The sequence below is a fragment of the Panicum virgatum genome, chromosome 1N (genome assembly GCF_016808335.1).
Source record: "Panicum virgatum strain AP13 chromosome 1N, P.virgatum_v5, whole genome shotgun sequence".
Lineage (NCBI taxonomy): Eukaryota > Viridiplantae > Streptophyta > Magnoliopsida > Poales > Poaceae > Panicum > Panicum virgatum.
In genome coordinates, this window is record NC_053145.1 from 5,726,156 (window position 1) to 5,750,537 (window position 24,382).

At 48.1% G+C, this 24,382-nt stretch overlaps 3 protein-coding genes across 5 annotated transcripts; 1 reads left to right on the forward strand and 2 right to left on the reverse strand.

Moving 5' to 3' along the window:
* The first annotated feature begins 10,916 nt into the window (after positions 1-10,916).
* Positions 10,917-12,701, forward strand: LOC120654815 (ribosomal RNA small subunit methyltransferase-like). The gene is made up of 2 exons (XM_039932476.1): positions 10,917-11,422; positions 11,754-12,701. Exons 1-2 carry the CDS (start codon positions 11,111-11,113, stop codon positions 12,504-12,506), a joined length of 1,065 nt encoding a protein of 354 aa, XP_039788410.1. The 5' UTR covers positions 10,917-11,110; the 3' UTR covers positions 12,507-12,701.
* A 126-nt stretch (positions 12,702-12,827) lies between these two features.
* LOC120654814 (SUN domain-containing protein 2-like) lies at positions 12,828-16,770 on the reverse strand. Its single transcript, XM_039932474.1, has 3 exons — positions 16,253-16,770; positions 14,723-15,839; positions 12,828-13,595 (listed from the first exon to the last, which is right to left on the reverse strand). Exons 2-3 carry the CDS (start codon positions 15,791-15,793, stop codon positions 13,299-13,301), a joined length of 1,368 nt encoding a protein of 455 aa, XP_039788408.1. The 5' UTR covers positions 15,794-15,839; positions 16,253-16,770; the 3' UTR covers positions 12,828-13,298.
* Positions 16,771-17,281: 511 nt separating this feature from the next.
* On the reverse strand, positions 17,282-22,822 carry LOC120654816 (putative glucose-6-phosphate 1-epimerase). Of its 3 annotated transcripts, XM_039932477.1 has the most exons (9): positions 22,499-22,775; positions 19,633-19,707; positions 19,277-19,333; positions 19,036-19,193; positions 18,787-18,927; positions 18,292-18,394; positions 18,110-18,209; positions 17,704-17,983; positions 17,282-17,608 (listed from the first exon to the last, which is right to left on the reverse strand). In XM_039932477.1, the coding sequence occupies exons 1-8, from the start codon at positions 22,592-22,594 to the stop codon at positions 17,763-17,765; spliced, it is 951 nt and encodes a 316-aa protein (XP_039788411.1). In that variant the 5' UTR covers positions 22,595-22,775; the 3' UTR covers positions 17,282-17,608; positions 17,704-17,762. The 3 variants fall into 3 exon arrangements, with proteins under 3 accessions (XP_039788411.1, XP_039788413.1, XP_039788412.1); XM_039932479.1 differs by lacking the exon at positions 17,282-17,608 and having other exon boundaries at positions 17,965-17,983; positions 18,110-18,213; positions 22,499-22,822; XM_039932478.1 differs by lacking the exons at positions 17,282-17,608; positions 17,704-17,983 and having other exon boundaries at positions 18,077-18,213; positions 22,499-22,822.
* Between the last annotated feature and the right edge of the window lie 1,560 nt (positions 22,823-24,382).

Below are 24,382 nucleotides of genomic sequence, written 5' to 3' on the forward strand. Positions count from 1 at the left end.
CGCAGATGCAGCAAGATACAGAAACAACGGCTCACCGGGTTCTGGTGCCACCAATACTGGCAGCGAGGTGAGGTGCTGCTTCAGCTCCTGGAAGGCCTGTTCAGCCTCTTCGGTCCATGAAAATGGACCGGACCTCCTTAACAGCTTGAAGAAGGGAAGGGCCCTCTCAGCCAGCCTCGATATGAAGCGGCTAAGAGCAGCGAGAGATCCAGTAAGCTTCTGGACGTCCTTGATGCGGCCAGGAGGCCTCATTGCCTCGATCGCCTTGATCTTGGCTGGGTTTGCCTCGATGCCTCGATGCGAGACCAGGAAACCCAGCAGCTTCCCTGCTGAGACGCCGAAGATGCACTTCTCTGGGTTCAGCTTCGTGCGGGTGGCGCGAAGACGGTCGAAGACGAGGGACAGGTCCTCCACTAGTGTTGATCCTACCCTAGTCTTGACCACAATGTCATCGACATAAACCTCAACAATATCTCTAATTAGATTACAGAAGGTTTTGCTCATAGCTCGCACAAACGTGGGTAAGGCATTCCTTAGACCATACGGCATGACAATGTAGCAATAAAGCCCATCTACTGTTACAAAGGCAGTATGCTTCCTATCCTCTCTAGACATCTGAATCTGGTGGAAACCAGAGTATGCATCTAGGAAAGACAAAAGATCACACCCGGAGGTGGAGTCCACGATCTGATCGATACGCGGAAGAGGGTAGGGGTCTCTTGGACATGCCTTGTTGAGGCTGGTGTAGTCGATGCACATCCGGAGCTTCCCGTTGGCTTTTGGGACGACGACCGGATTGGCCAACCACTCGGGATGGTGGACCTCCTCGATGAAGCCAGCGTGTAGGAGCTTGTGGACTTCTTCGCGGATGAAGTTCTGCCGCTCCACAGACTGCTTCCGAGGTTTTTGGCGCACCGGCGTGGCGTCGGGGTAGATCCTCAGATTGTGCTCGATCACTTCCCTGGGGATCCCGGGCATCTGCGACGGTTCCCAGGCGAACACGTCGACATTTGCCCGGAGGAAAGCGATGAGCGCGTCTTCCTATTTCTCCTCCAGGTTCCCCGCGATGCGGGTGGTCCTGGTGGAGTCCGCCCCAATCTGTACCGACTTCACGGGAACTTGGTCCGGATCAGATGGTTGGACCTTGGGAGCCTTTGCAGGCGCCCTGGGTTGCGAGGTGGACGGATCCTCCTCGGAGCGTGCAGCCTCTGCCGCCAGAGTGTGCAGTCTCTCAACTGCAGCAACGGCAGCGGTGCGGTCGCCCTGCACGGTGATGACTCCGGCAGGGGAAGGCATCTTCAAGACCAAATACCCATAGTGGGCAATGGCCATGAAGCGGTAGAGTGCCGGTCGGCCAATGATAGCGTTGAACGGGAGGTTCACCTCCGCAACATCAAACATGACGCTTTCTGTGCGGAAGTTTTCCTCGGTCCCGAACGTAACCGGCAATGTGATGCTCCCCAGGGGGAACACCGGATGTGGGCCCACTCCGGAGAATGGGCGAGAGGGAGTCAGCTTGGACTCTGGGATCTGCAGCTGCTTAAATGCTGCATAACTGATGACGTTGAGGCCAGCCCCACCGTCAATCAGCACGTGGTAGAGCCTCACGTTGGATATGACAGGAGCCGTGACTAAAGGTAGCACACCAGCTCCAGCCATATTCTCCGGGCAGTCGGATGGCCCGAAAGAGATGGTGGTGTTCATCCACCTCTGGTGCGGCGCCGCCCTCGGGACCCCCGGCTTCGCCGAAAGGACCTCCCGGCGAAGGGTCTTCACGTCCCGCCGGGAGACAAGCTCCCAGCTCCCGCCATACATCACGTACAGCTTCTTGCGGCGGTCGCCGTTGTCGGAATCGGAGTCGTCGTTGTGATAGACGCCCTTCAGCTCTCGAGCGGGGGATTGGTACCCCAGCTCCTTCTCCCCGGCTGCGGCCCTGCTGTCAGAGGCCTTCTCCTTGCCGGCCCGCTGGCGAGGAGGGGGTGAGTCATCCTTAGAGGACTGCTCCCGCCGCCCACTGACCCGTTTCGCGAGCTTTTGGATCTCGCGGCAGTCAGCAGCGCTGTGGCGAGCGGTGGGATGCACTGGGCATGAACCTCCGCTCCCACCTTGCGGGCGAGGGCGTTTGCCGTGTGTATTCTGGCCCCCAGCCGCTGCCGCCGCAGCCGGCGCCGCTGGTGGCGCTGCTGCTGCAACGACTGGTCCGCCAGAATGCGGCTCCCCACGACCCCGGTTCTTCTTCTTCTTCTTGCCACCGCCCTGAGCGGTAGCGCTGGAGCCACCAGCCTTGGTGTCTCCGTCTTGGGGGGCTGAGTGCCATGCACGGCCCTCGGCGGCCCTGGCACACTTGTCTGCCAGGGAGAAAAGCGTAGTGACGCTTTCCACCTCGTGCGTCGCCAGCTTCTCGAGCATCTTCTCATCACGTACCCCCTGACGGAAAGCAGTAATAATAGATGCATCTGAGATACGAGGAATGGTACCCCGTACCTTAGTGAAGCGCGAGATGAAAGCCCGAAGCGTTTCCCCGGGTTTTTGCCTCACGGCGTGAAGGTGTGCCTCCACACCATGCTGCTGGTAGGCGCTGGCGAAGTTCGCTGTGAACCTTGCACAGAGCTCTTCCCAGGACTGGATCGTCCCAGGTGTGAGGTTCATGAGCCAGGTCCGGGCTGGCCCGGACAAGGCTACATGAAAGTAGCTTGCCATGACGGCGCCGTTGCCACCAGCTGCTGTGATGGCAGTAACGTACACCTGCAGGAATTCCGACGGGTTAGTAGTACCGTCGTACTTTTCCGGCAAGTGGGGGCGGAACTTGGGTGGCCACGCCACGGCGCGGAGGTGCTCCGCAAGCGCAGCACAGCCCACCCCGGCCACCGGTGCCCCTGGCTGAATCCGGGCGTTCACCGGAGGCCTGGGTGCCGCCGCGTCCAGATCGACATTGAGGTTGCGTCCCTCAATGTTGAGACGGCGCTCTCGCGCCCTCTCGACAGCGATGCGGGCATCCTCCCCCGCGCGCCGGCGGTTGAGCTCCGCCCGCAAGTCTTCTGTTCGTGCACCCCTCACGGTGGGGGAGCGCACAGACGCCGACGCACCGCCCTGACGCTGGTGGTAAGGTACCACCGCGTTGCCAGGCGGAGGTCGTTGCCCAGTCTTTGCAGAACTGGGGGAGGCCTGAGCCAGGTGGAGGAGACGGTCGACGTCGTCTCGCCACTGCCTCAGGGCGTCTGGCGAGGCTGCCTCAGCCGGAGGGTTGCGAAGCAACTCCCTAGCCGCGGCTAGAGCTCCGCCGCTCGCAGTCTGTGAGGGGGCCCTTGATGGGCGCCCTGACTCTTGCCGGCGGGCGGCTCGCGCCTCCGCCAACGGTGGCTGCTCCACAGGCACGGTTGCCCCTGGAGCAGGAACGCGAGGGGCGTGCGGCGTGGAGGACGCCACCCCCTCCGTCATCTCCACGTCGTCCACACGAACCATGGGGACGAAGAGGATGATGAAAATGCGACGAGCTAGCTCCCCTACCTGGCGCGCCAAATGTCGTGGTGCTGCAAACCACGGCCGGGTGGCGGAAGGCACCCGCCCTAGCCCAGAGGGTGTGTACTCAGGGGGTAGCTAGTCTTAGATCGATCTCCCTTCAGAACACAAGAAACACAGCAGGATTTAGAGTGGTTCGGGCCGCCGGAGCGTAATACCCTACATCCACTGTGTGTTGTATTGCCTTCCCACAAGCGTGAGGAGGTGCGAGAGCTTGAGTCTGTATGGATCTTTCTGTGCACAGCGAGCGCCTCCCTTTTATATCTCAAGGGGGCGCGTACACAGTCGTTGGATCCCCGACAGGTGGGTCCAACGATGTAGTATAACCTAACGCACTGTTCATGCATTATGGCGTCGCAGGCAAAGGAGATCTTTCTCTTGGATTCCCTCGCCTGCTCCCGGAGCCCTTCGTCCATCATGTCCTAGCGTCGTCTTGTCAGGTCAGGCCCGTCGCAGCTAGTGACACCGCCCGTCACATTGCTTAAGCGGGCGGTGTAGCTTGCGGCGTAGGCGGCATGATGGAAAAGTGCCGTGCTGTCGTATCCGTTTAATGCTACAGGCGGGCTCTGCGCGGGCGCGGCTCAGGCGGCTGCACTGTGCTCCTTGGTAATACGCGGCGCGCAGCGGGGCCTGACAAAAGGCTGTCTTGTGTACCACGGCGGCAGAGCACGCCTTGTCTATCGCATTAAATGCGGTAGGTGGGCGAGTCTTCCTCCGGAAGGCTCGCGCACGATCCCACGCCTCCGGGACACGTGGCGGCTTCGGACCCCTACACGGTGAGGGGAGTCCGGACGGGCGTAGGAGGTCCCGGACCCCTCTGGGGGTCCGAGGCTTCGGCGGTCAGCTTGGAGCTTCCCTTCCATGGGGACACGTGGCGCCACCGGACCCATCCTCAGGTGGGGAACGGTCCGGGGCCGTTGGCCTGGTGAGGGAAAAGCCTGGCCTGTGGGGCCTGGCTACTCCGTCTCTCCCGCGCAGCTACGGATAACTACGCGGGTCCTGCTTTGCTGCAGTAAGAGTGGGTATCCCTGTTGCAGGGTACCGACAATTCTGCACACCGCACAGTTTATACAGCTTAGGAGAAGAGGAATCACAGCGTCGTCCAAACTAAGCTTTGGCGAAAGTGAGAACACCGAGAAAACTGGCAATGCCTTGGATGGTCGGAGGATCAAACTTGACAACACTGAGACATCGCATCTGTTGATCGACGACTTTTATTTGTCCATCTCAAGACCCATCATCTACCGGTCATTAACAGACATTATATGTAGTACTAGCTGACAGTATATTTACACTACTGAATTGAAGCACGTAGGGTTTTGTAGTATACTGCGTGTAAAAAGGTTTGTAAATTAAACCGATACGCACGCAAGGGCTCAACTTGCTGCGTCGCGCACATAAATATATGCACCCCCGAAAGTTCGCAGAAGCTTCCGCGTCCATGGCTGCTCTGCACTGCAGCTGCCATCAGGACAACAGAATAAAGGCGCTTGACTTGCGATCGTTGACGTAGGAGATGAGAGCATCCACCTCTGGTGGTGCGTGCCTGGTGCAGTCTGCTTGTACTGTAGCTTTGCAGGTTGAAGAGTACGTAGAGAGCCTCGCACTCCAAGCTAGTGTGTCCCGTGTTGTTTAATTTGGCGACTGCTGCAACCGGTCCAGTTTTTTTAGGTTTATCGTTGGCAATTCTCATAAACTAGTAGATACTTGTTAATTAGTTTTTGTGGATTTATCGTGTTACAAGTACAGAGCATGAGGTCGTCCATCACATGGCCTGGAGAAGATATGAGAAGAGGAGGAGCCGAGGAGGGCACCGTGGTTGAGGACGTGGGCGTCGAGTTGGTGCCGGGAACTGGTAACAAGGCTCATGCAGTGGTGGTGGGGGAGCCGCCGGGATCACGAGCTCCCAATAATTTGCTTGCTTGGTCGAGGTCTATGTTAATTAAGAGCATTTTCAGTAGTACCCCATTTTTCTAATAAATTATTATTGTTGGAAAAAAATTGTACTCCAACATTTACCCAATACATCTTCGTTCCCCAATAAGGGCTTGTTTAGTTCGCAAATTTTTTTTGGGTTTTGGTACTATAACACTTTCGTTGTTATTTGTCAATTAATATCTAATTATGGACTAATTAGGCTTAAAAGATTCATTTTGTCATTTACAATTAAATTGTGTAATTATTTATTTTTTAATTATAATTAATGCTTCATGCATGTGTCCAAAGATTTGATGTGATGGGTACTGTAGGAAAATTTTTGGGAACTGAACATGACCTAATTATTAGTTTGTCTCAATATTTTACCCAAACTCCCTAGAAATAAAGGAGAGTTCCTACTCTCCCGATACTATGAAAGCATCTCTTCCAATAATCAATGAAAATGGTATTGGAATATTCCAATAACACCTTATTGGGATGTTTATTGAGGAATTACTAGAGATCATCTACACAACCATTTTAAGAGTTTGTAGTAAATTGACATTTTCATTTATGCTAATTAATGATAAATAAGCTGTATTATGAATGATTATCGTTAACCACCTTATATGTGGTATGAGTCCTTCAATAATCTTCTCTTGGAGCATATATTTAATTCACTATGGTTACGTTCAAAAGGAACTATTCTACGTACGATTGTACCACACATTGTACACACTAAACACTAGTTGAAGTGTTGCCATTCCGCACATCCAAAAAAAATGGTAAGTTCCAAAATTTGAAAGGATAATAAGCAATAAAAAAATTGAAGATGAAACGACCAAATATTTAGTGTATAATTCGTCTTAATTCTAAGTTTAGCATTATTTTCATATGTTTCCAATTTAACCATCATTTTATTGTTAAATCTAACCTTTTTGTTAAGGATTTGATTTAGTCATTGATCAATATGTTTAAGAACAAGTCGAAAGGAATCATTTGGAATAAGATTACATATACAATCATTTGAGTACAACTCAAGAGTCAAGCAGATCCAACGTTTAGAGATTTTTTTGTGGTCATGTCTCATGTCTGGCTGGTGGAGACGTGGAGTAGGCTAGTTGTCAATTTCATAATAGTTTTGTTCTGTTTTTAAAGTTTTTTCTGGACTTAAAGTAACATTTCTAAAAACTAATGCTTGATGGATTGTTATAAAATCTGTGACAGATGGTGATATTTATCAGTGGCAGGGAATTAATTTACCCTACTGCTGGATCGGAATGCCTATCACGATTGCAAATTCGTGGCAAAATCAGATCCACTTGTTACAAGTGATGCATCAACACATCAGCCTCAACGGCAACTTCCGAGCAGTTTCCAAGAAAGATTAGATGAGCTCATCACGATCGTCTGCATCAGAGCCAACAAAGTGCATATATATATACTCCCCCTAAGATTTATTTTTAGAGCCGGTTTGAAATATGGTGATTTGAAAATTTATATAGAAAATAGACTAGCATGCATATGCATGCATGTTTAGGGTCTATTTGGTTAGGCTGTAGCTGTGAAAAAAGCTATTGCGACCAGTGAGCTACGAGAAAGCTGGAAGTTGTTTGGCTGGAACAACTGTGAAAATGTAGGTTTGCTGGAAAATATCTGTAATGCCTCTGAAGTGTCGAGGGACTGTTGATATTCAAATTGATTGTAAATCATTGCTCTTTTTCACTAATTTGTATGTAAATTACCAGTTTAGGAAGGGAATCTTAAATACAATGATAGCAAGTCTACAAAATGACATATGGTTCATGCAACTCTGGTCTCTTGCAGTGATGCAGCACCAGTCCTTTTGCAGGGCTATAGTGTGAGAGCTAATGAACTGGATGGGAGCAATGGCGATATAGTCGATTTGCTATGTGCTCTATGGAAGCAAATTAAAAGGGGTCAGTGGACCGCTGTTACTGCAACATTACCTGATGCGAGTTCATCCTCAAATAAAGTCACAGCCACAGGCTCTCACGCGGTTTCTGCTTGACGATGACGACCTGCAAACTAAAGGATATGAAGGAGCGAGGTTATAGACGACGGAGCGAAAGGTGAAGCCAGCTAGCTAGCTAGGGCCATGCACGCAGCTGCACCGCAAAAAATGCGCGTCCACTTGGCAACTTTTCCCAAAGAAAAAGGCTGTGGAGAATGAACGGGCTAACGGTTTAAGTTCCCTTTGGTATCTCAGACTCGTTCCCATCTTGGGCTTGTTTAAGGAAAAGCATATATATCCTCTCAAAGGTACACATGCATATCGGAAGAAATTAACATGAAAAATAGTTGGGTTTCAACGCCAATCCAAAAAATCCATTGGATGGCAAAACTATTAAAAAGCCCTCATATTTTCTGGGAAAAAAAACGTTCCGCGTGACCATGCAAAATATCCTAAAGTACTACCTTGATATGTGTACATGCATGCTTCTAGCTGTGATCTATCCATGGAGCTCCCTGAATTACTGTTTTTTTAGTCTTACTTCATTATCCGTGAAACAACTGCTCCTCCTGCTGTCGTCAACATTGTTAGGTTACGAGTACTAAAGTACTTGTTTTTTTCCCAAAAAGTCACTGGAGGTCGGTGTAAACAAAGCCCAAGCTCCCAACCTGCCTTATCCGATCACACACGCACTGTGTCGTGTGGCAGATTGGCTTGCCGGTGGAGAGAACGCAAGAACGCCCTGCATCTGCATCGCCCGTGCTGGCTTTATTCTTCTTTGGGAAAGCTGGCCGAACCTAACCTGCTGCAGCGGAGCGGAGCGGAGCTCCGGCCGGTGCTGTGCCCGATCGCGTTTGGGTGGGGGCAAAGGCGCAAAGCTCGCCGCGGAATGATGCCAAGGTGCTCCTCGCCGCCGTCACGACTCGACTCGAGATCAGTGATGCGGAACAGAGAGATCGCGTGATGATATTGCTCCGGGCTGCCGGTCAAGCGGGCCGGGCCGCCGTCGCAACCAAGGCCCGGCGCACCTTGCAACCAACGTCCGGGCCTCCGTCGCCATCGCCCACGACCGGCCCCAACCGCCACCCCTGGGCCCCCAAATCAATCGATCCCCACGGGCCGCGGGATATGCGCGCACGTAAACAGCACAGCGAATCGCGGGCAGTCGCGATCCGCCCCGCACATGCGCGGCCGATCGACCGTACGCGCGCCGGCCTGGCGGGGATCGCGAGCGAACGAGCCGTACCGAACGGAACGCGACGGGGCCCTTGACGCGGCGGCATAGATTATAGCGGGGGCCGTGCGGGTTTAAACGCCCCGCGCGCTACGGCCTACGGGGGGTGGTTCTTCCAGCGCTAAGAGCGTCGCAGCAAAGCCGGACGCCGGCGGCCGGCGTGGAGCGCAGGGCGGCGAGTCCTTAGGAGGCGCGGGCGTGCGGCACGGCGCGCGCCTGGTCTGGGAGCGGAGCCACGGCGAGGCTGGGAGGCCGTGCCCGGCGGCCGGCGGCGCCGAGGGTCGCCGGCCGGGGCCGCGCCGCGGCGTGGTGGCGCGCGCGGGTGATCGCGCCGGCGCGCCGCGCGTGGCTCGCCGTCGTCGCGGGCCGCCGCGACAACGGCCGCGCCGGTAAGCGCAGCTAACTTTACTTGTTCACCCACCGAAACCTTACTTTATTATTTGTTAATCTGCGCTTTCCTGGACGCGCATTCCCCGATCGATCCGGAAGCAAGAGCACCGCACCAACTGGGCGCGCCATAGTTTCTACACTTGAACTCCGTGACGATTTATTTGTTCGAAAAGTTTGCCGTTCCATTTTCGATGCAGGTGTTTTGCAGAAACTGCAGAGATACGACGTTACTTCGTAGTACGATCTAGCTAAGTTCATCAGCATTTTGATCGTCACAAGAATCTGATGAACATCAAACTGTGCCAACAAAAAAAAATAGTCATTCACAGGAAGCGACAAACAGCGGACATTACTACACTAGCACACGCATCTCTGGAGACTGCTAGCAATTCCGACGCCCCATTGCTTTCAACGGCTTTGTTTGGCCATACGTGCGCAGCTTCTGCCTCGGAGCCAATTAAACTTGTAGATCTCTATGGTTCTCCACTTAACAATCTTTTCAGATTCATAGCGGGGGTCTCCCTCGCTATGTACTGTTCAAGAAAACAATCTTTTTAGCTTTGACGACACTCTTTACTAGCATAAAGAAGCCATTTGGCATTGCCTCTGTTCTGCCGCCCCTACTAGGACCCATTCCTTTCTCCAGAGATGGCACACAACACAAAACTCCCCCTTGACCTTGTCACACAGTGAATCTAAGGATACATCTTCTGTTTCTGATGAAATGAATGGTCACTAGTATATGAACGGTGACACGCTATGAAAGTGTTTGCAAGCGCTATGTCATCCAGCAGTGTCTCAGTCCACACTAACACTTTTCCTTTTCTTTGCACGTTGCCGGCGGCAACGCAGAGAGCGCTGGGATCGTGGACCTCCACAGGGACGTGCAGACCTGCGGGTACCACGACGTCCAGGTGATGTGGGGGCATGCTGGGCCTGGAGACCGCCGGGGCGCCCACCGCGCCGGAGCGCCGCCGGAAGCGGGCGCCGCCGTTCTGGACGCCGTCGTTCTGGCACTTGCTGCTGTCGCGTCGCGCGCGCGAGGCGGCGCGGTGAGCTGCGCGCGCGCCGGCGTGGCACTGTTCGGCTTCGGCACATGACTAGGCGCTGACGCCTCTCTGTATGTATTGCGCCTACTCCCTCCTGACTCCTGTGAGTCTGCTGCGACCATGGCGAACATGTAAAGGCATGGGGGCTGTGGTGGGGGGAGATCATAGTTGGACTAGGAAATGGTGTGCTGTGTATGTGCAGCTCTACCGCGCTTTGTAGAGAAAAAAAACCTACATGAAAATAAAATCTTATTTGATTTCCCTATTTCTTCCTTTGGCACCAGAAGTGTGTACTGTTTAGCTTTGTTCTGTGCTCCTGTGATTGACTAGTCGCGGCATCAACACATCAGCAATGTAGCATTTTTTCGGAGTTAGACCTTACTACAAAGGCTTGATGTGAGGCAAAACTCTGTGCCAACAGAATCCCCCTGATTGAGCCTTTCAGCAACAGTTGCGTGATGCATGTCTGGCAGCAGCTACATGATCCATTTTCTCAAGGCAACACAGAGTGGATTTGGCCCTTGTGATACAATGCAACCATATGGTATAAGATTGACTACTGGAGTACTGGTGATACACTGATACCTATGATCCCAAATGAGGGTGAAAATTCCCCCATTTTTTTTAATCAGATGGTACTTGCAACTCCAATGCTGCTTGAGAGAAACAGAAGAGTGCGAGTCAATGTTTGTTTTTTTTTGAGAAAAAGGGTTGGATTTTATTAAATATAGATTGATATTACATCCAGCCCCTTGCAAAGTAGCCCCACGAGTCAATGTGAAAAACCATTGAACAAAACTGGGCCGTGCAAGTCCATATTTGTGTTGGTAGTCCAGTGGAGCCCCAGCTCGAACAGTCGATGAACGGCTTGAGTTTAGGAACCCCAAAGCCCTAGCTCTCTGTCTCTGTCTCTCTCTCTCCCTCTCCCTCTCTCCCAGCGGCGGCGCGCGCTTCAACCCGTCGCTCCTCGCAACCAACCCTATTCCTTCAGCGGCGGCGCGCCGGGCGGAACCCGAAACGACCACCATGGCGGGGGGCAAGATCCAGAAGAAGCGCCACGGCGCGGCGGGGGGCGCCCGACTGCAGGGCGGGATCCCGTTCGAGAAGTCCAAGGGGCAGCACATACTGCGGAACCCCGCGCTGGTGGACTCCATCGTCGCCAAGGCCGGGCTCAAGCCCACCGACACCGTCGTCGAGATTGGGCCGGGCACAGGGAACCTCACCAAGCGCCTGCTTGAGGCGGGGGTCAAGGCCGTCGTCGCCGTCGAGCTCGACCCGCGCATGGTGCTCGAGCTCAACCGTCGGTTCCAGGGGCACCCGCTCTCCTCGCGCCTCAAGGTACCATTCTTTTTTTCCCCCAGCTGCTAATTCCTGGATATTGAATAAACTGAAGGTTAATTTTACCTGTTTCGATTTTGGCAATTTCATGTCTCCTTGACTGCAAATGGAGAGGATTTGTATTGAGTTGTACTGCAGTTTCCTTCAGCCTGAATTTGTGTTAAGGCCAACTGGATTGTGAGCGCAAATTGAACAACAATAAGTTGTTGGACTTAAACCCAATTCCCTACCTGAGTTTCTTATCTTGTTTGGCATTATCGTGTAGTTTCCGTATGAACATAGAATTCCGAAGTCCTGATACAAGATGTTGTCATGTTGATTCATTATGCAGGTTATCCAAGGAGATGTCCTCAAATGTGATCTCCCATACTTTGACATATGCGTGGCAAACATCCCGTACCAGATCTCATCACCCCTTACGTTCAAGCTTCTGTCACACCGTCCAATCTTTAGGTGTGCTGTGATCATGTTTCAACGGGAATTCGCCATGAGACTTGTGGCACAGCCTGGAGATAGTCTCTACTGTCGTCTCTCTGTGAATGTGCAGCTCTTGTCTCGGGTGTCGCATCTCCTGAAGGTTGGGAGGAACAACTTCAGGCCTCCGCCCAAGGTTGATTCATCAGTTGTGCGTATCGAGCCCAGGAAGCCCCTCCCTCCTGTCAGCTTCAAGGAGTGGGATGGACTTGTCAGGATCTGTTTCAATCGCAAGAACAAGACCTTGGGCTCCATCTTCAAGCAGAAACGCGTCCTTGAGTTGCTAGAGAAGAACTACAAGACTATGCAGTCTCTCCAGCTTACTCAAGATGCAGAAATGGGTGAGGAGAAGATGTCTGCAGATGATGTTGCATTGCTAGCTAATATGGTTGAAGATCTGAGCATGGAGACTGGTGATGAGAAGGAAGATGATGAGATGGAAATGGATGACGCAGACATGGCGGGAGAAGGTGCTGCAAGCTTCAAAGAAAAGATTATGGGTATTTTGCAGCAGGGTGATTTTGCAGAAAAGAGAGGTTCTAAGCTGAGCCAAGTTGATTTCTTATACTTGCTCTCTCTCTTCAACAAAGACGGTATACATTTCTCATGATGGATTCGCTAATGGGTTACCTACTATGCCTACTATGATATTTACAAATTTTGCCTGTTTCTTTTTCTTATGCAAGTTGTATAAGTTACATAAGACCTTTAAGCTTGTGCTTATAGAAATTTTTGGATAGGTTTCTCCGAGTTGGGTTGTCCTTGACTGTTGCGATTTTTTGAATTCAAAGTGTTGCCTGTGGTACATGTTTGACTCATGTTCCGATTTGCCACACAATTGTCATCAATTCAAACCAGCGTGAACACCAGAGACTGCTCTGCTCTACTCGAGACCTGCTCTCATTTCATGAATGCACATGCTCTCCATATCTAGAAAAATCCAACGAACAGTAGTCACTAGTTCAAGCAAAAACTGACGACCATGCAGATGTATCTAACGATCCCCTTAACCCTACCTACATCAGTCTTGCAAACTGTAACAATGCAATCGTGGCATGCTGCAACCGGTGTTGCAAACAAGCAAATTGGAAACCAAAGTAGGAAAGTGCAGCAATCAAGTCGTACAAGAATAAGAAGTCTAGCTAGGTACAAAACGTCAGGACCTATTCGTGAATAATGTGCAGACTACTGAAATCAACCTTAGCAAGATAGACGTGGGGACAGTCAATTGTAACAAGCTCAATTTTCCCTTGAGCTTCTGCTCTGGCATTCACTCCTGCACCTGTCCTAGAACTGTCTGATAGGACCCGGAGTGCAGACGAAGTGCTAAACCGAGCTCAGATTGGCAAATGAGATCCAATAATCTTCTAAAGCTCTGGTGTGCAGCTCACAGATCAGGGCATCAAGCTGCATTGCTGAGGGAGCCAGGCTCTGTACCATGCACCCTGAAGCGATAGATGCATGTAAGTTCCAAATTCCCATGGTTCGAGGAGAAGTCAAACCGAACCATGTTGACAGCTTGTGGGTTGGCGGTTCTCTCCAGTTGGAAGGTCTGGGCGTTGCTGCCGTCGAGGCTATAAGAGAACTCTCCTAAGGTAGCCATCACATTTGAATCCTTGTCTGAATCATCATGTGTTCCTTGGTACCAACCACGGATCTGGAAATCCTTTGGAGCACTAGATCTATCGTAGGCCACACTCTGCACACACAAGTCATGATATTTATGAGTTAGTAAGACGGATCCGGAGAGTGGAGAGAGTGACTGAATTAAGAAAATGGCATCCACCTGACCCAAGTAATGATATATACTATTCAATAATTTATTTTATGATACCTCACTCAACCAAACTACCAAAGAAATGCAGTACCAAGTTGAGTTAGACTTGGCAGCTTAAAATTGGATCACATGTGGTGGTATGGATATGTATGTGATAGTACATCAGGACGGTGGCAACTCTAATTACCAAATCCAGGTTTAGTAATAATAAATAAGATTTCCCTCACAAAAAATAATAAAATAGTGATTGAACAATCAATAACATTGTACTATCTCCAGTCAATTAACGCATGCGTTTCAGACAAGATTGTGTATTTTCATGTAGGTCAAATTAGTAGTCTCTATTTTTTTAATCTGGAAGATCATAAACTGTATTATTCATGAACCAGTAATTAAGTTGCCATTCATGACTCTATTTTACATGTCCTGTGATCATAATAGCACAATTGGGTACAAGGGAACAGAGAGTTATTGAAGTTAGCCAAGCCTAGTCATGTGAGATAGCATAAGCAGCACACTTGATGTTGACAATCAGTATGCTCTTACAATCTAATAACAAATTCAAAATTTCATATGTCAGTTCCATCTCACATACTCAGATAAACCCCACCAAAGAAAAGAAATAGTAGAACATCCAATCTGAAACAAAATATGTTCATGCTGGAAACTGTATCTATGCTTCTAGTCTAGCGTTGTGGATTGGATTAGGAGAGAGAGCAGACAGAGTGAGATCATTGCAGTGGAAGCCAAGGAAGGATTGCTGATCAGCGACCATTTAATGGTATATCCGCCAGGTAAAAAAGAGTGGTCAAGTGGTGCAACTACACCGAGACTGCACACAATTCTGATAACTGTTTCAAAAGTGACTAATTAACATAAGAAATTAAATTAGCTTGACTGATAATATAGCGCAGATGCCTTGTGGCTGAGTAGATACCAACTATGTTGCCATAGGAACCTTAGCACGCAATTTACATAAATTAACTAGCTATGACAGTGTGAAATATACTCAATTCAGATAACATGAATGTTTGGCACAATAACCTTACCTTGTCAACATGCTCTATAGTGACTGCCTCAGGAATTATTCCTGTTCTTAGCTTCACGTCCACAAACCCACTACTTCCCTTCAGCGCAAAACACTCTCCTGGCTGCCCAAAGCTTGGCTCAAGCATCTTTTGGGCTGTTGCATGCACACTGCTGCGACCAGGCATATAGTTCTTGCCATTCATGAAAGGCTTTGAATGACTTACTACTTTGGCACCGCCAGATCCCAGGGCATAATCCACCATACCAAGGCCATCAGCGGAATGCCTTGCTATCTCGATCTCAACAATATCTTTGGCAAATAGCCGTATATCGTCCAAGGTTATGTCATTGTCTGTACCACCCAATCCCTTTTTTCCCTTCAACTGACTCAAAATCTCCTCGAATTCTTTCTTAGAAAGAAATCCCATGTCCCTAAGCTCAGATATTGACTTATCCAACTTGCCAGTTTTGTCTTCCAATGTCTTCACCTTTTTCTCTAACTCATTACCCTTGGCCTCAAATTGCTTAGTGATATCCTTTTTTGCTTTGTCAATCTCATTTCCTAGCTTCTTATCCAAAATGTCCAGCTGTACCTGAAGCATCTTAGTTGTCTTCTTGAAGCCTTCCACCTTGGATAGCCTGCTCTCCATATCCAGTGTTGTAAATGATAATTCACCATTTTGCCATCTCCAGACCAACTGCCCCATCCAAATGATAGCTGAAATAAGAAGGCATACTTTCACCAGCACACTTAAGGCAGTTACCCACTTGGCCTTTTCTTGTTTACTAGAGCTTTTCTTTCGACGTTCAGCAGCAGCTGAAGCAACTGCATCTTTCCTTGCCTCTGATGAATACTTTGGCTTGTCAAGAACTGATTCTCCACGGATAGTATGGCTAAGATCCTTCTTGCTTGTAATCTTATCTTCTGATATCCCATTGACTCCACCTGCAGCGAGAAGCTCAGGTGAGGCTTTCTTCTTTGCAACAACAACGGTTCGCCGCCTAACATCTTGGCTAGAATGTGAGTCCAAACTTAATGCATGGTTCCCATTTGTGCTTGCGGTTGGAATTGCAGCAGTGGAGGCTGACATTGTTGCCCACTATAAAGCAGATAGTATTCTGGAAATAATGATGCTCCTGTAATTTAAGGTAGCAGAAATTTAGTAAAGTCCAACATAGAAAATAGTAGATAATCTCTGCAGAAAAACATGAAAAGTACAAAGAAAAAATTGACCTTACTATCATGCATTCATACATGCCAAGTAAAGTTCTCAATTTTGTTTAAGAGAATCGCACTAGTATCAATAACTGAAGCTATCTGCAGCTAAGTGTTCACATAGCTAGCTTAAAACAAAAGGCAGTATCTGCACCCACAAGATGTGATGCAAACATTCATGAACTAGTTTAAAAGGTACAAACCACTTCATAGTTTCATACCCTTCACGGCTGGGAGCAGAGCAAATGAAGATAAGGAATCTGGTGGTCTATCTGTAATCGGCAAAAAAGAAACACGGTGCTAGAATCGAGGAGGAAAAGTAAAGGGTACATGCCTGCAGGGGTGTGGGCGGTCGCCCGGCAGCCGGCGAGATGGAAAATGGGCACAGAGCTCGAGCCCGCAGGATGCGCCGCCTGCTTCTCCCCCCGACGGGCGCCGGCGGTTCGATTTGGACAGCAGGAGCCCGTTCGCTCGTCCAGATCCAGCTAGGGCGCAGGAGGAGAACGCGTCGGGACGAGCGCAGGGATGCGGAGGGCCGCCAGGTGCCTTGCTGCTTCCGGATCTCGGCCGGAGGTAGACGGGCTTCACGCCTCCACCGGATTCGAAGAAGAAGATGGGGAGACCAGAGAGAGACGAGTGAGGTTTGATAGGAGGTTCCCTTTCAAAAAAAAAGGGGATTGCGAGAACTGACGAAGTGCAAACGGCGAGGATGATTAGTTTTTTGCCCTTGGCTCGACGTGATTAGTTTTTTTTTTTGAAAGGAAGTGATTAGCTTTCCTCTCTTTGCCAAAGGCCTTTCGCGAGATTCCAAAGGTCTGCAAGGGGTTTTGCAAGATTCCAAACGTCTTTTCCTTTTTGCGAATGATTCCAAATGTCTGATGCCCATAAATCAACAGTAACTTCATGTAGTATTATCTTGTGATTTGGAAACGCATTACTGCCTACCGTTATCGTTGAACAAAAACGGCTACTACACCCTCCCTTGTCATAAGCATCAGATATTTAAGAACGAAATACATATCATGTTGATCGTATTCCAACCGTACAAACAGAGATGGATGGGAGAAACGTACAACCAACAGCATTCAGATTTCATTTCTTCTTCTCTCTCAACATCATTTTGCTTTGTTCCGTGACGTGACACTGACATGTCACGATGTAGCATTTCTGAATTATATTATTGGACTTTTCATTTGCGAGAAAGAATTTTTGGACCTGAATACAGAGAATACGCTGGGCCAAATAGAATCCTCAATCCCTGATCGAGCCTTTCGGCAACAGCAACGTGATAAATGATGAACAGCAGCAGTTCCAGGACCCATTTGCAGATTAGCACCAGGTAACACAGAATGAACACGTACGCTTACAACATACCATACAGCCTCAAAATTAATATCATAATAGTTTAGTTTGCCACAAGCCCACAACCAGTACAATCTTGCGCACTCCCTCCCTTTGCAATACAATACAACGAGATTTCAGGGGCAAAAAAAAAAACCCGTACGGTATAAGCTTTATATGGAATATGGATGAAAAAATCTCCATATTTTCTGATTAACATGGTGGTAATTCCAATCCCAATGCTGCTCCAGAAAAACTACAGGCTACTTTGGAATTGGACAGGAAAACAGAAACTTGAAGTCCACGGACGAAATTTCAAGATTACCAGATTAGAGGCACGGGAGTCTTCCTGCAGTAAAATGTTGTAACTTAGAAAATGGAGGAAAAATACACAGCTAGCAGAGATCATTTGAAACAAGAACTATTTTGAAGAAATCCACATACTTTTAGCTCTAGGGATGTGAAGTCCAGAATACTCGCATAGGAAACAATCATTGGGAAACTTAAATTGTGTGCATCCGACGAATGACTTCAGGATCCAATTGTCCGCTGCTGTAACTGGATGGTACAGCGGAAATTTCCTGCTTTCGTAGCCATTCTTCACCAGACTTTAAAGTAATTGGCTTCTCAATAGCTGCAGCCCCTACGCATAGCATGTTCTTGTACTCATCATCCCCAAAATCTGGCATTGCTTTTGCCTTCTTGTCCCAAGGGTTCCAAACGACTGCAAAATGAGAAGTGATAACAACAATACGATGGGAATGAAAGAGACCAAAAGCAATGGCTGGACATTGGAGACAGAATTTCACAGATCAAAATTGTAATGTGAGAAAGAATTGGCCTAACGCACCAACATCTGGAAGTCCCTCTTTCCTTAAAACAAACGTTCTTTTCTTCTCATGGTCAATGATCACAATCTTCTGTGGAGCACTCAAATATACCTTGTCCACCTTACTTAACATGAACATAATTAGAGTTTTATTGGCACTTATATGGCGTCAAATCATGAAATTTAGTAGAACACAAGCTTACTTCAGACTCAAATACAACTGCATCTCCTTGTTCAGTACAACGAGTCCTTGATTGCAACTTGTCAAGATAGTCCAAGGTCTCTAAACCTTCTACCCGCACTTCACTGGAATGTGAAAGCATGTTTCAGGGCATGGAAACAGGAAGTAGCCAATGGTACATGTAAATCTATCTGGTGATCTGCACGATCTATTTGCAGAAACGATATGGCCTATTGATAAGCAGAAGCTAAGGTTATAATGGCTGAGGCTTTGTATTCAAAGATAAGAAGTTCATCATGTACAATCTCTTTGTTTTCCAAAAGAAAAGGACTTGGATTTCCTCACAAAATAATAATGAACTCGGAGCCTGAATCGGAAGGTGATTAATTCAACATCACTCATGTTCAATGTCAATCAGTATTGAAGCAAATTTCTATCAGCTATCACAGGGACATAAGAGATGCTGAAAATAGCTTGGTGGAAACATAGGTCAAACAAATGTCATCTTGCAACGTACCTGATATCAGATACCGAAAAGTAAGTATGATAAGCAAATGTAAATTGGAATGGCTTGCCATCTGAGCTGATATTCTTAATTCGAGATGTGAGAATAAGATCTCCCCTTGGACTAAGCGCAACTCTCAGACGAAATTCATAGCTGCAAATCATGAACAATGGACATGATTAGTTCAGTGGGGTGGCCAGATGAATATAGTGATACTTTTTATCTGACATAGCAATTAGACAATTCAAAGTAGATGCTGACCTATGTGGCCAGACCTTCAAATCCTCTTGAGACGACTTGAGTATCAAGTCAATATGACAGTTGGAAGTAGCAACTGGAAAAGGAGGTGGACTTTCATCAACACTCCAGAATCGGTTCCTTGCAAATCCATGCTGTTCAAGAACTCCATGGCTACCTAACTGCAAGATGAAATTGTTCATCTGGGTTTTAGTAGACAACCGCTTCCAAAGGAAACATGACTAAAACAGCTTGATGACCATACTTGAGGGAAGCAAATTTGGATGCCACCACGAATTGCTTTTGGCGGTTTAAAAGTAGCCTGTAAAGAAGTATTGAAATTTATAATTATTAGGATAGATGGCATGATATTATGAAAGCTTGCACACTTTGAATAAAATTGTAGGAGCTGTGGTTCATGAGACATTGGTATTGACATAACATAATGATGAAGGCTAAAAAGTTAAAAAATGGTAGCCTGCTCCTAACATTGTCCAATGCCAACATGATAGCAAAATGAAGAATAGCACCTGATCTAATAAAATAAGAATAAACATAAAGCACTCTAAAGAGCTATTGGCATACACAAATGTTGTTACTGAAACTAAAAGGTCTGAATACCTTGTTACTGACAAAAAGCAGTTGGTGACCGAAGTTATTTTTCCAAAATGTCACCTGACCTCCATATAAATATACCTGCAAATAGTTAAAAATAAAAACTGAGATGATGCCAGATGGAAGATGCTTGTTTGGGATTAATATATCTCTTATAAGAATAGCATAAAAAGTAAGCAGGCAATGGCCACGGCATTAGGTACGGAATTCAGTGCTAGCAGTAATGTTGTTCTTTTCACTCTCACATTGATTTTTCAAAAGCTGGCCATGATCAAGATAAACTTGTATCTCAGGCCCCGGTTGAATTATAATTGTTGGAAAGATCAGAAATAAGCTGTCAATTAGACATCTAGTTCTTGCATACAATTGTTGGAGCTGGACAGGCTAACACACTTGTTACTTGTAAGAACATACTTTGTGTTAAAATTACATAAATAAAAATAATCTAGCCCAGAAGAGCAAATTAAGGTTTGGAAATAAATTTGAGAAAATGGCCCATATTACTAGCCATCGAGTCTTCCTTAAAGATTGTATAGAATCAAATTTCCAGGCGAGCAGCGTGTGTATCTTTATGTCTGATTGAGGAGAAATACTGACAATTCAGGAGTATTAAAATTTCTGGTTACTCTACACTATCAATGGCGTGCACTTCGAAATATAAAGAAAAGGATGCTGATGATTTCGATACAAGGAGAAATCCAGTTATCCGCACCAATGTGACATGCCACGAGTGTCAGGTCAATGTCCAATAGGATATAAAACCCATATAAGTTATCCAGCTGTCTCCAGAACCTTAACATAAAACAGAGGCAGATAAACCAAGAGACATGACATGGCCATTCTTTTTTTCCAGAATATGCCAGGCCCAACCCTTCTTCATATTCAGAATCTAGAATTCTGCATATACATCAAAATATTTTTTGGACAATGCCCAATCATGACCAAGTAGCTATGACTGGAAACAAAAATTGACTAACAAATAAAAGAATGCAAAATACTATCACCAGTGGCGGACCTAGGATTAGAACTTAGGGTATGCCATGTCAAAACTTCAACATATAATTCGGTATTCGGTATAATCTAAAAAAATCGATACACAACAAAAAATTCCACGAGCAATTCGGTATATAAGCATTTAGATTCAATACTTACATATATTACAATATAAGTAGTAGAAGCACACTAAGTCCTAGAAAAACATAAAATAAGCTTACAAACCTATAATAGTTCAAAGAGATTATCTAATTTCTTCTTATCAGGCTTACGCTTCTTAACTATTAAGTTGTATGCATCAATCAATTCAACCCAAAAGCTAAAATTGATGGGAAGAGGTGGGCAATTCATTTATACTTTAACACTCTCCCTCGCGTGTAGGCTCTGCTATGCCTCAAACGTGAAAATAAGAGTCGGTTGCAATTATTTTATTTAATCGCACCTGTTGAGGTTCGAACTCGAGGCTGTCAGACACAGGGCAGCGGGACTGCTCACAGATGTGGAATATTCTAGAGTAATGAATATCACATGGATACACCTTACCTCTCTTGTAACTACTCGTACGGCAGTAGGACTAGTTGATGTACATGGAAACTACTCGACTTGTTGTAGTAGGACTCTAGTAGTACTCGGCTAGTACTTTCCATATAACTCTGTCCTCCCAGACTATATAAGAGCGGGCAGGGATCCTTCCAAAACATCTCAACACCTAAGGCAATACAAACGACCACACAGAACGTATGGTATGACGGTCTGAACCTATCTAAATCTTTGTGTTCCTTGCACCATCGCGTTTTGATCTCGACGAGTCCGTGCCTACAAACAATCTTCTTGAAATATACCTCGGAGAGCTTGGCAGTAAAACACCGACAGAGATCTCTGGCCCTAATACCATATTGAGTTGCATGTACCAACCAATTCAACCCAAAACCTTAAACTGATGGGAAGAGGTGGACAATTCATTTATGATTCAACATTAAAGTTCATGAAGTATTAATTATATCATCTTCATCCACTCGAAGAAGATATCTCGCTTGATGAATGTGTGTAGACAATCATCCAAAAGACTATCTCCCATCTTATTTCTTAGCTTAATTTTTGCTAAAATCAATGACCAATTTTAAAAGATTATAAACCATATCATAAATCTTATTTCTCTCAGTTTGAACTAGGTTAACTGAGAGATAACCATGATTGGTTAGACATTTGAAGTTGTTCCCATGTCTACTATCACCAATATAATTGTTAAGTTGCAATTTGAATTTGATCAAATCTAAGTTAAAGAAGTCATTAGGGTAAAAGAGGGCTGGCTTAGGGTATGCCGTGGCATACCCTGGCCACCCTTTAGGTCCACCAGTGACTATCACAAAAACCAAATATTAACTAGTCCAGGCGAAACCGCAGCTGAGCCGAAGCATCACGGCAGCCGCCCACCGACGGCCAACCATGCTGTATCCACATTGCTGAACGATCAATTCAACCGATAATAATTTATGGAGCGCGAAAATGCTCCATCTATAAGCGAAGGGTCAAGCACTAGGTTGGGGTTGCCTCTGAAGTCTGACCAACCTACCTCCCACCACTACATGGTCACAACTTGCAACACGTACTGCTCCTTGACCACCCTACGACCACCACCATTCCTCTAATCGCTCTCAATTACCGGAAATCACAATCCTTCCGAAATTCTAATCGCCCAATTAACCCTACCGCAATCGAGCCTAGCACAGTTCTCTGATAAACGAAGCGGAATCAACTTTGTGGGGGCGGCGAAACTAACGAGGATGAAGCGCAGATAACTTTTCTGATGAACAAATCGAGCAATACAGATTCCGATAATAAAGGCGACGGTACAGTACGGCGGAAAGGGTGAGCTGACCTCGACGGAGCTGCCCCGGGCCTCGCGGAGGACGAACTTGTCGAGGCCGGTGGCGCGGTCCCTCACGCGCTCCACGGACGCCGCCGTCCCGGCCATTCCTCGGTCCCCGACTGGCGGCGAGGCAGCGCCGGATCGCACACCTTCGGCTCCGACGACGGCGAGGAGATGAAGCGGAGAAGGAATTTTCAGCGCTCATGGGAGGGCTCATTTATAGGCGGCGGGCGGCGGCAAAGCGGCCGTCCAGTAGTCCACCAGCAAGGCGTGAGCGCGGAGGAAACGGGCAACGAAGCACGTATCACATCTCGTGAAGCGTATTTTATAAGTACGTTTTCCAGCTACAGCGAAAGAAAAATCTAGGAGCATTTTCGCAGGCCCGCCTCGCTAAACATCGAGTGAGTTTCCGGGCCAGAAGGAGGAGTTCCATTTGCAGCTTCTTGAAGGCCCATCTCTCTGGATACCACCAGCACCACCCTGGCCCAAACGCGATCGGACCGGCCCAACTAGGTTTCGAGCCCATCCATCGGCTGCTTTAGCAGGCGCCGCTGACAGAGAAGCGAATGCTATGGTACAGTGTTCCAGCAACGGCTCTGCACGAACGAGCAGGCTAGCAGAAAGGACCCAGGGCCATCGATTTTTTTTCCGGTCCAGTGGCTGGGTAAACGATGCGAACAACTGTAGCACGGTGGTTTTTTTCGTGCTAGCACACAGAATGGAGACCAGCCTGACCAGGACATATATATACATACATTAATACATAACAGTTGTCAGCAATGTCACGACATGAATATTTTGATTGTATTCGGCTGTCTTATCAGCCAATCAGTCAGTAATGTTTTTCTCTCATCAAATTAAACCAGCCACCAACTAGAAAATAATAATTTTTTCTCACAATAAATCAGCACCATCTACCAGCCAATGTCAGATGATCAGAGTCAGCTCAGAGAAAAGGTAAAAAGGTAAAATCCCGACTCTGTAAAAGGGTAATACTACGTTTAGTGTGCTCATCAGTCTGGCATTGAATTTCCTGGCGAGACCGGCTTGATCCCGAGATCGTAGCAAAAGCTGGGCACGGATTGGAGGGAGAAAAAGATGGATGCGTTTGAGATCCCATCTCCAATCTGACCACATCTAGGTTACTGTAGTTCGTCAGCTAGCTGCGCTGAGAGAGCACAGGAGGTGACAAAGCCCGAATGCCCGACCAGTCTGCTGCTGCTGTTGCTGCTGCCAATCAGCACCGGCCCACCGATCGACTCTGCTCCACTAGCCAGCCGGTTGCGAATGGCTTCGCGTTCAACTCCGATCCGTGCGCAATCGGAAAACCAGAAAATATTTCCAGGGGCATGCAGGCAGGCCGGTAGCATCAGACACAGAGACACCTGCCTGCCCGTACTCACGCTCTCTTCTTGGAGCTTTGGTCACTACCAGTTCTCTTCTTCCTCACCTCGATCGAGCTCGTGCTCTCTCCAGGGGCCCCAGGCATGGCTGGCCCCTACGCATACGCGCACATTAATGAGCCAGCCAACCGGCCGGGCACTAAACTGCGGAGATCGCACGCTTGAATTGAAGGATCATATCGAAGCTCTGCACGCATGCGGTCCGGGATCGATCTTCGGTGTGGAGCCCGGCCCGCCGGCGACGAGGGTCCGTCGTCAGTAGGGGCCCGCCGCCGCGCCAATCATCGCCGGCCGGCGCCACGAACTCCGATCCCCCAGCTAGCTACCTGCCGCCGGTTCTGATCGCGCGCGGCGTGCTGCTAGCAGCTAGCTGCTAGCTGCCGCCGCTGCCAGCAGCGTCGACGTTTCTAGCCACTAGCCAGTGTACCCCGCCGGCACGTAGTAGCTCTGAGCCTCTGAACTCTGAAGACTCTATGCCAATGGCTCGCGC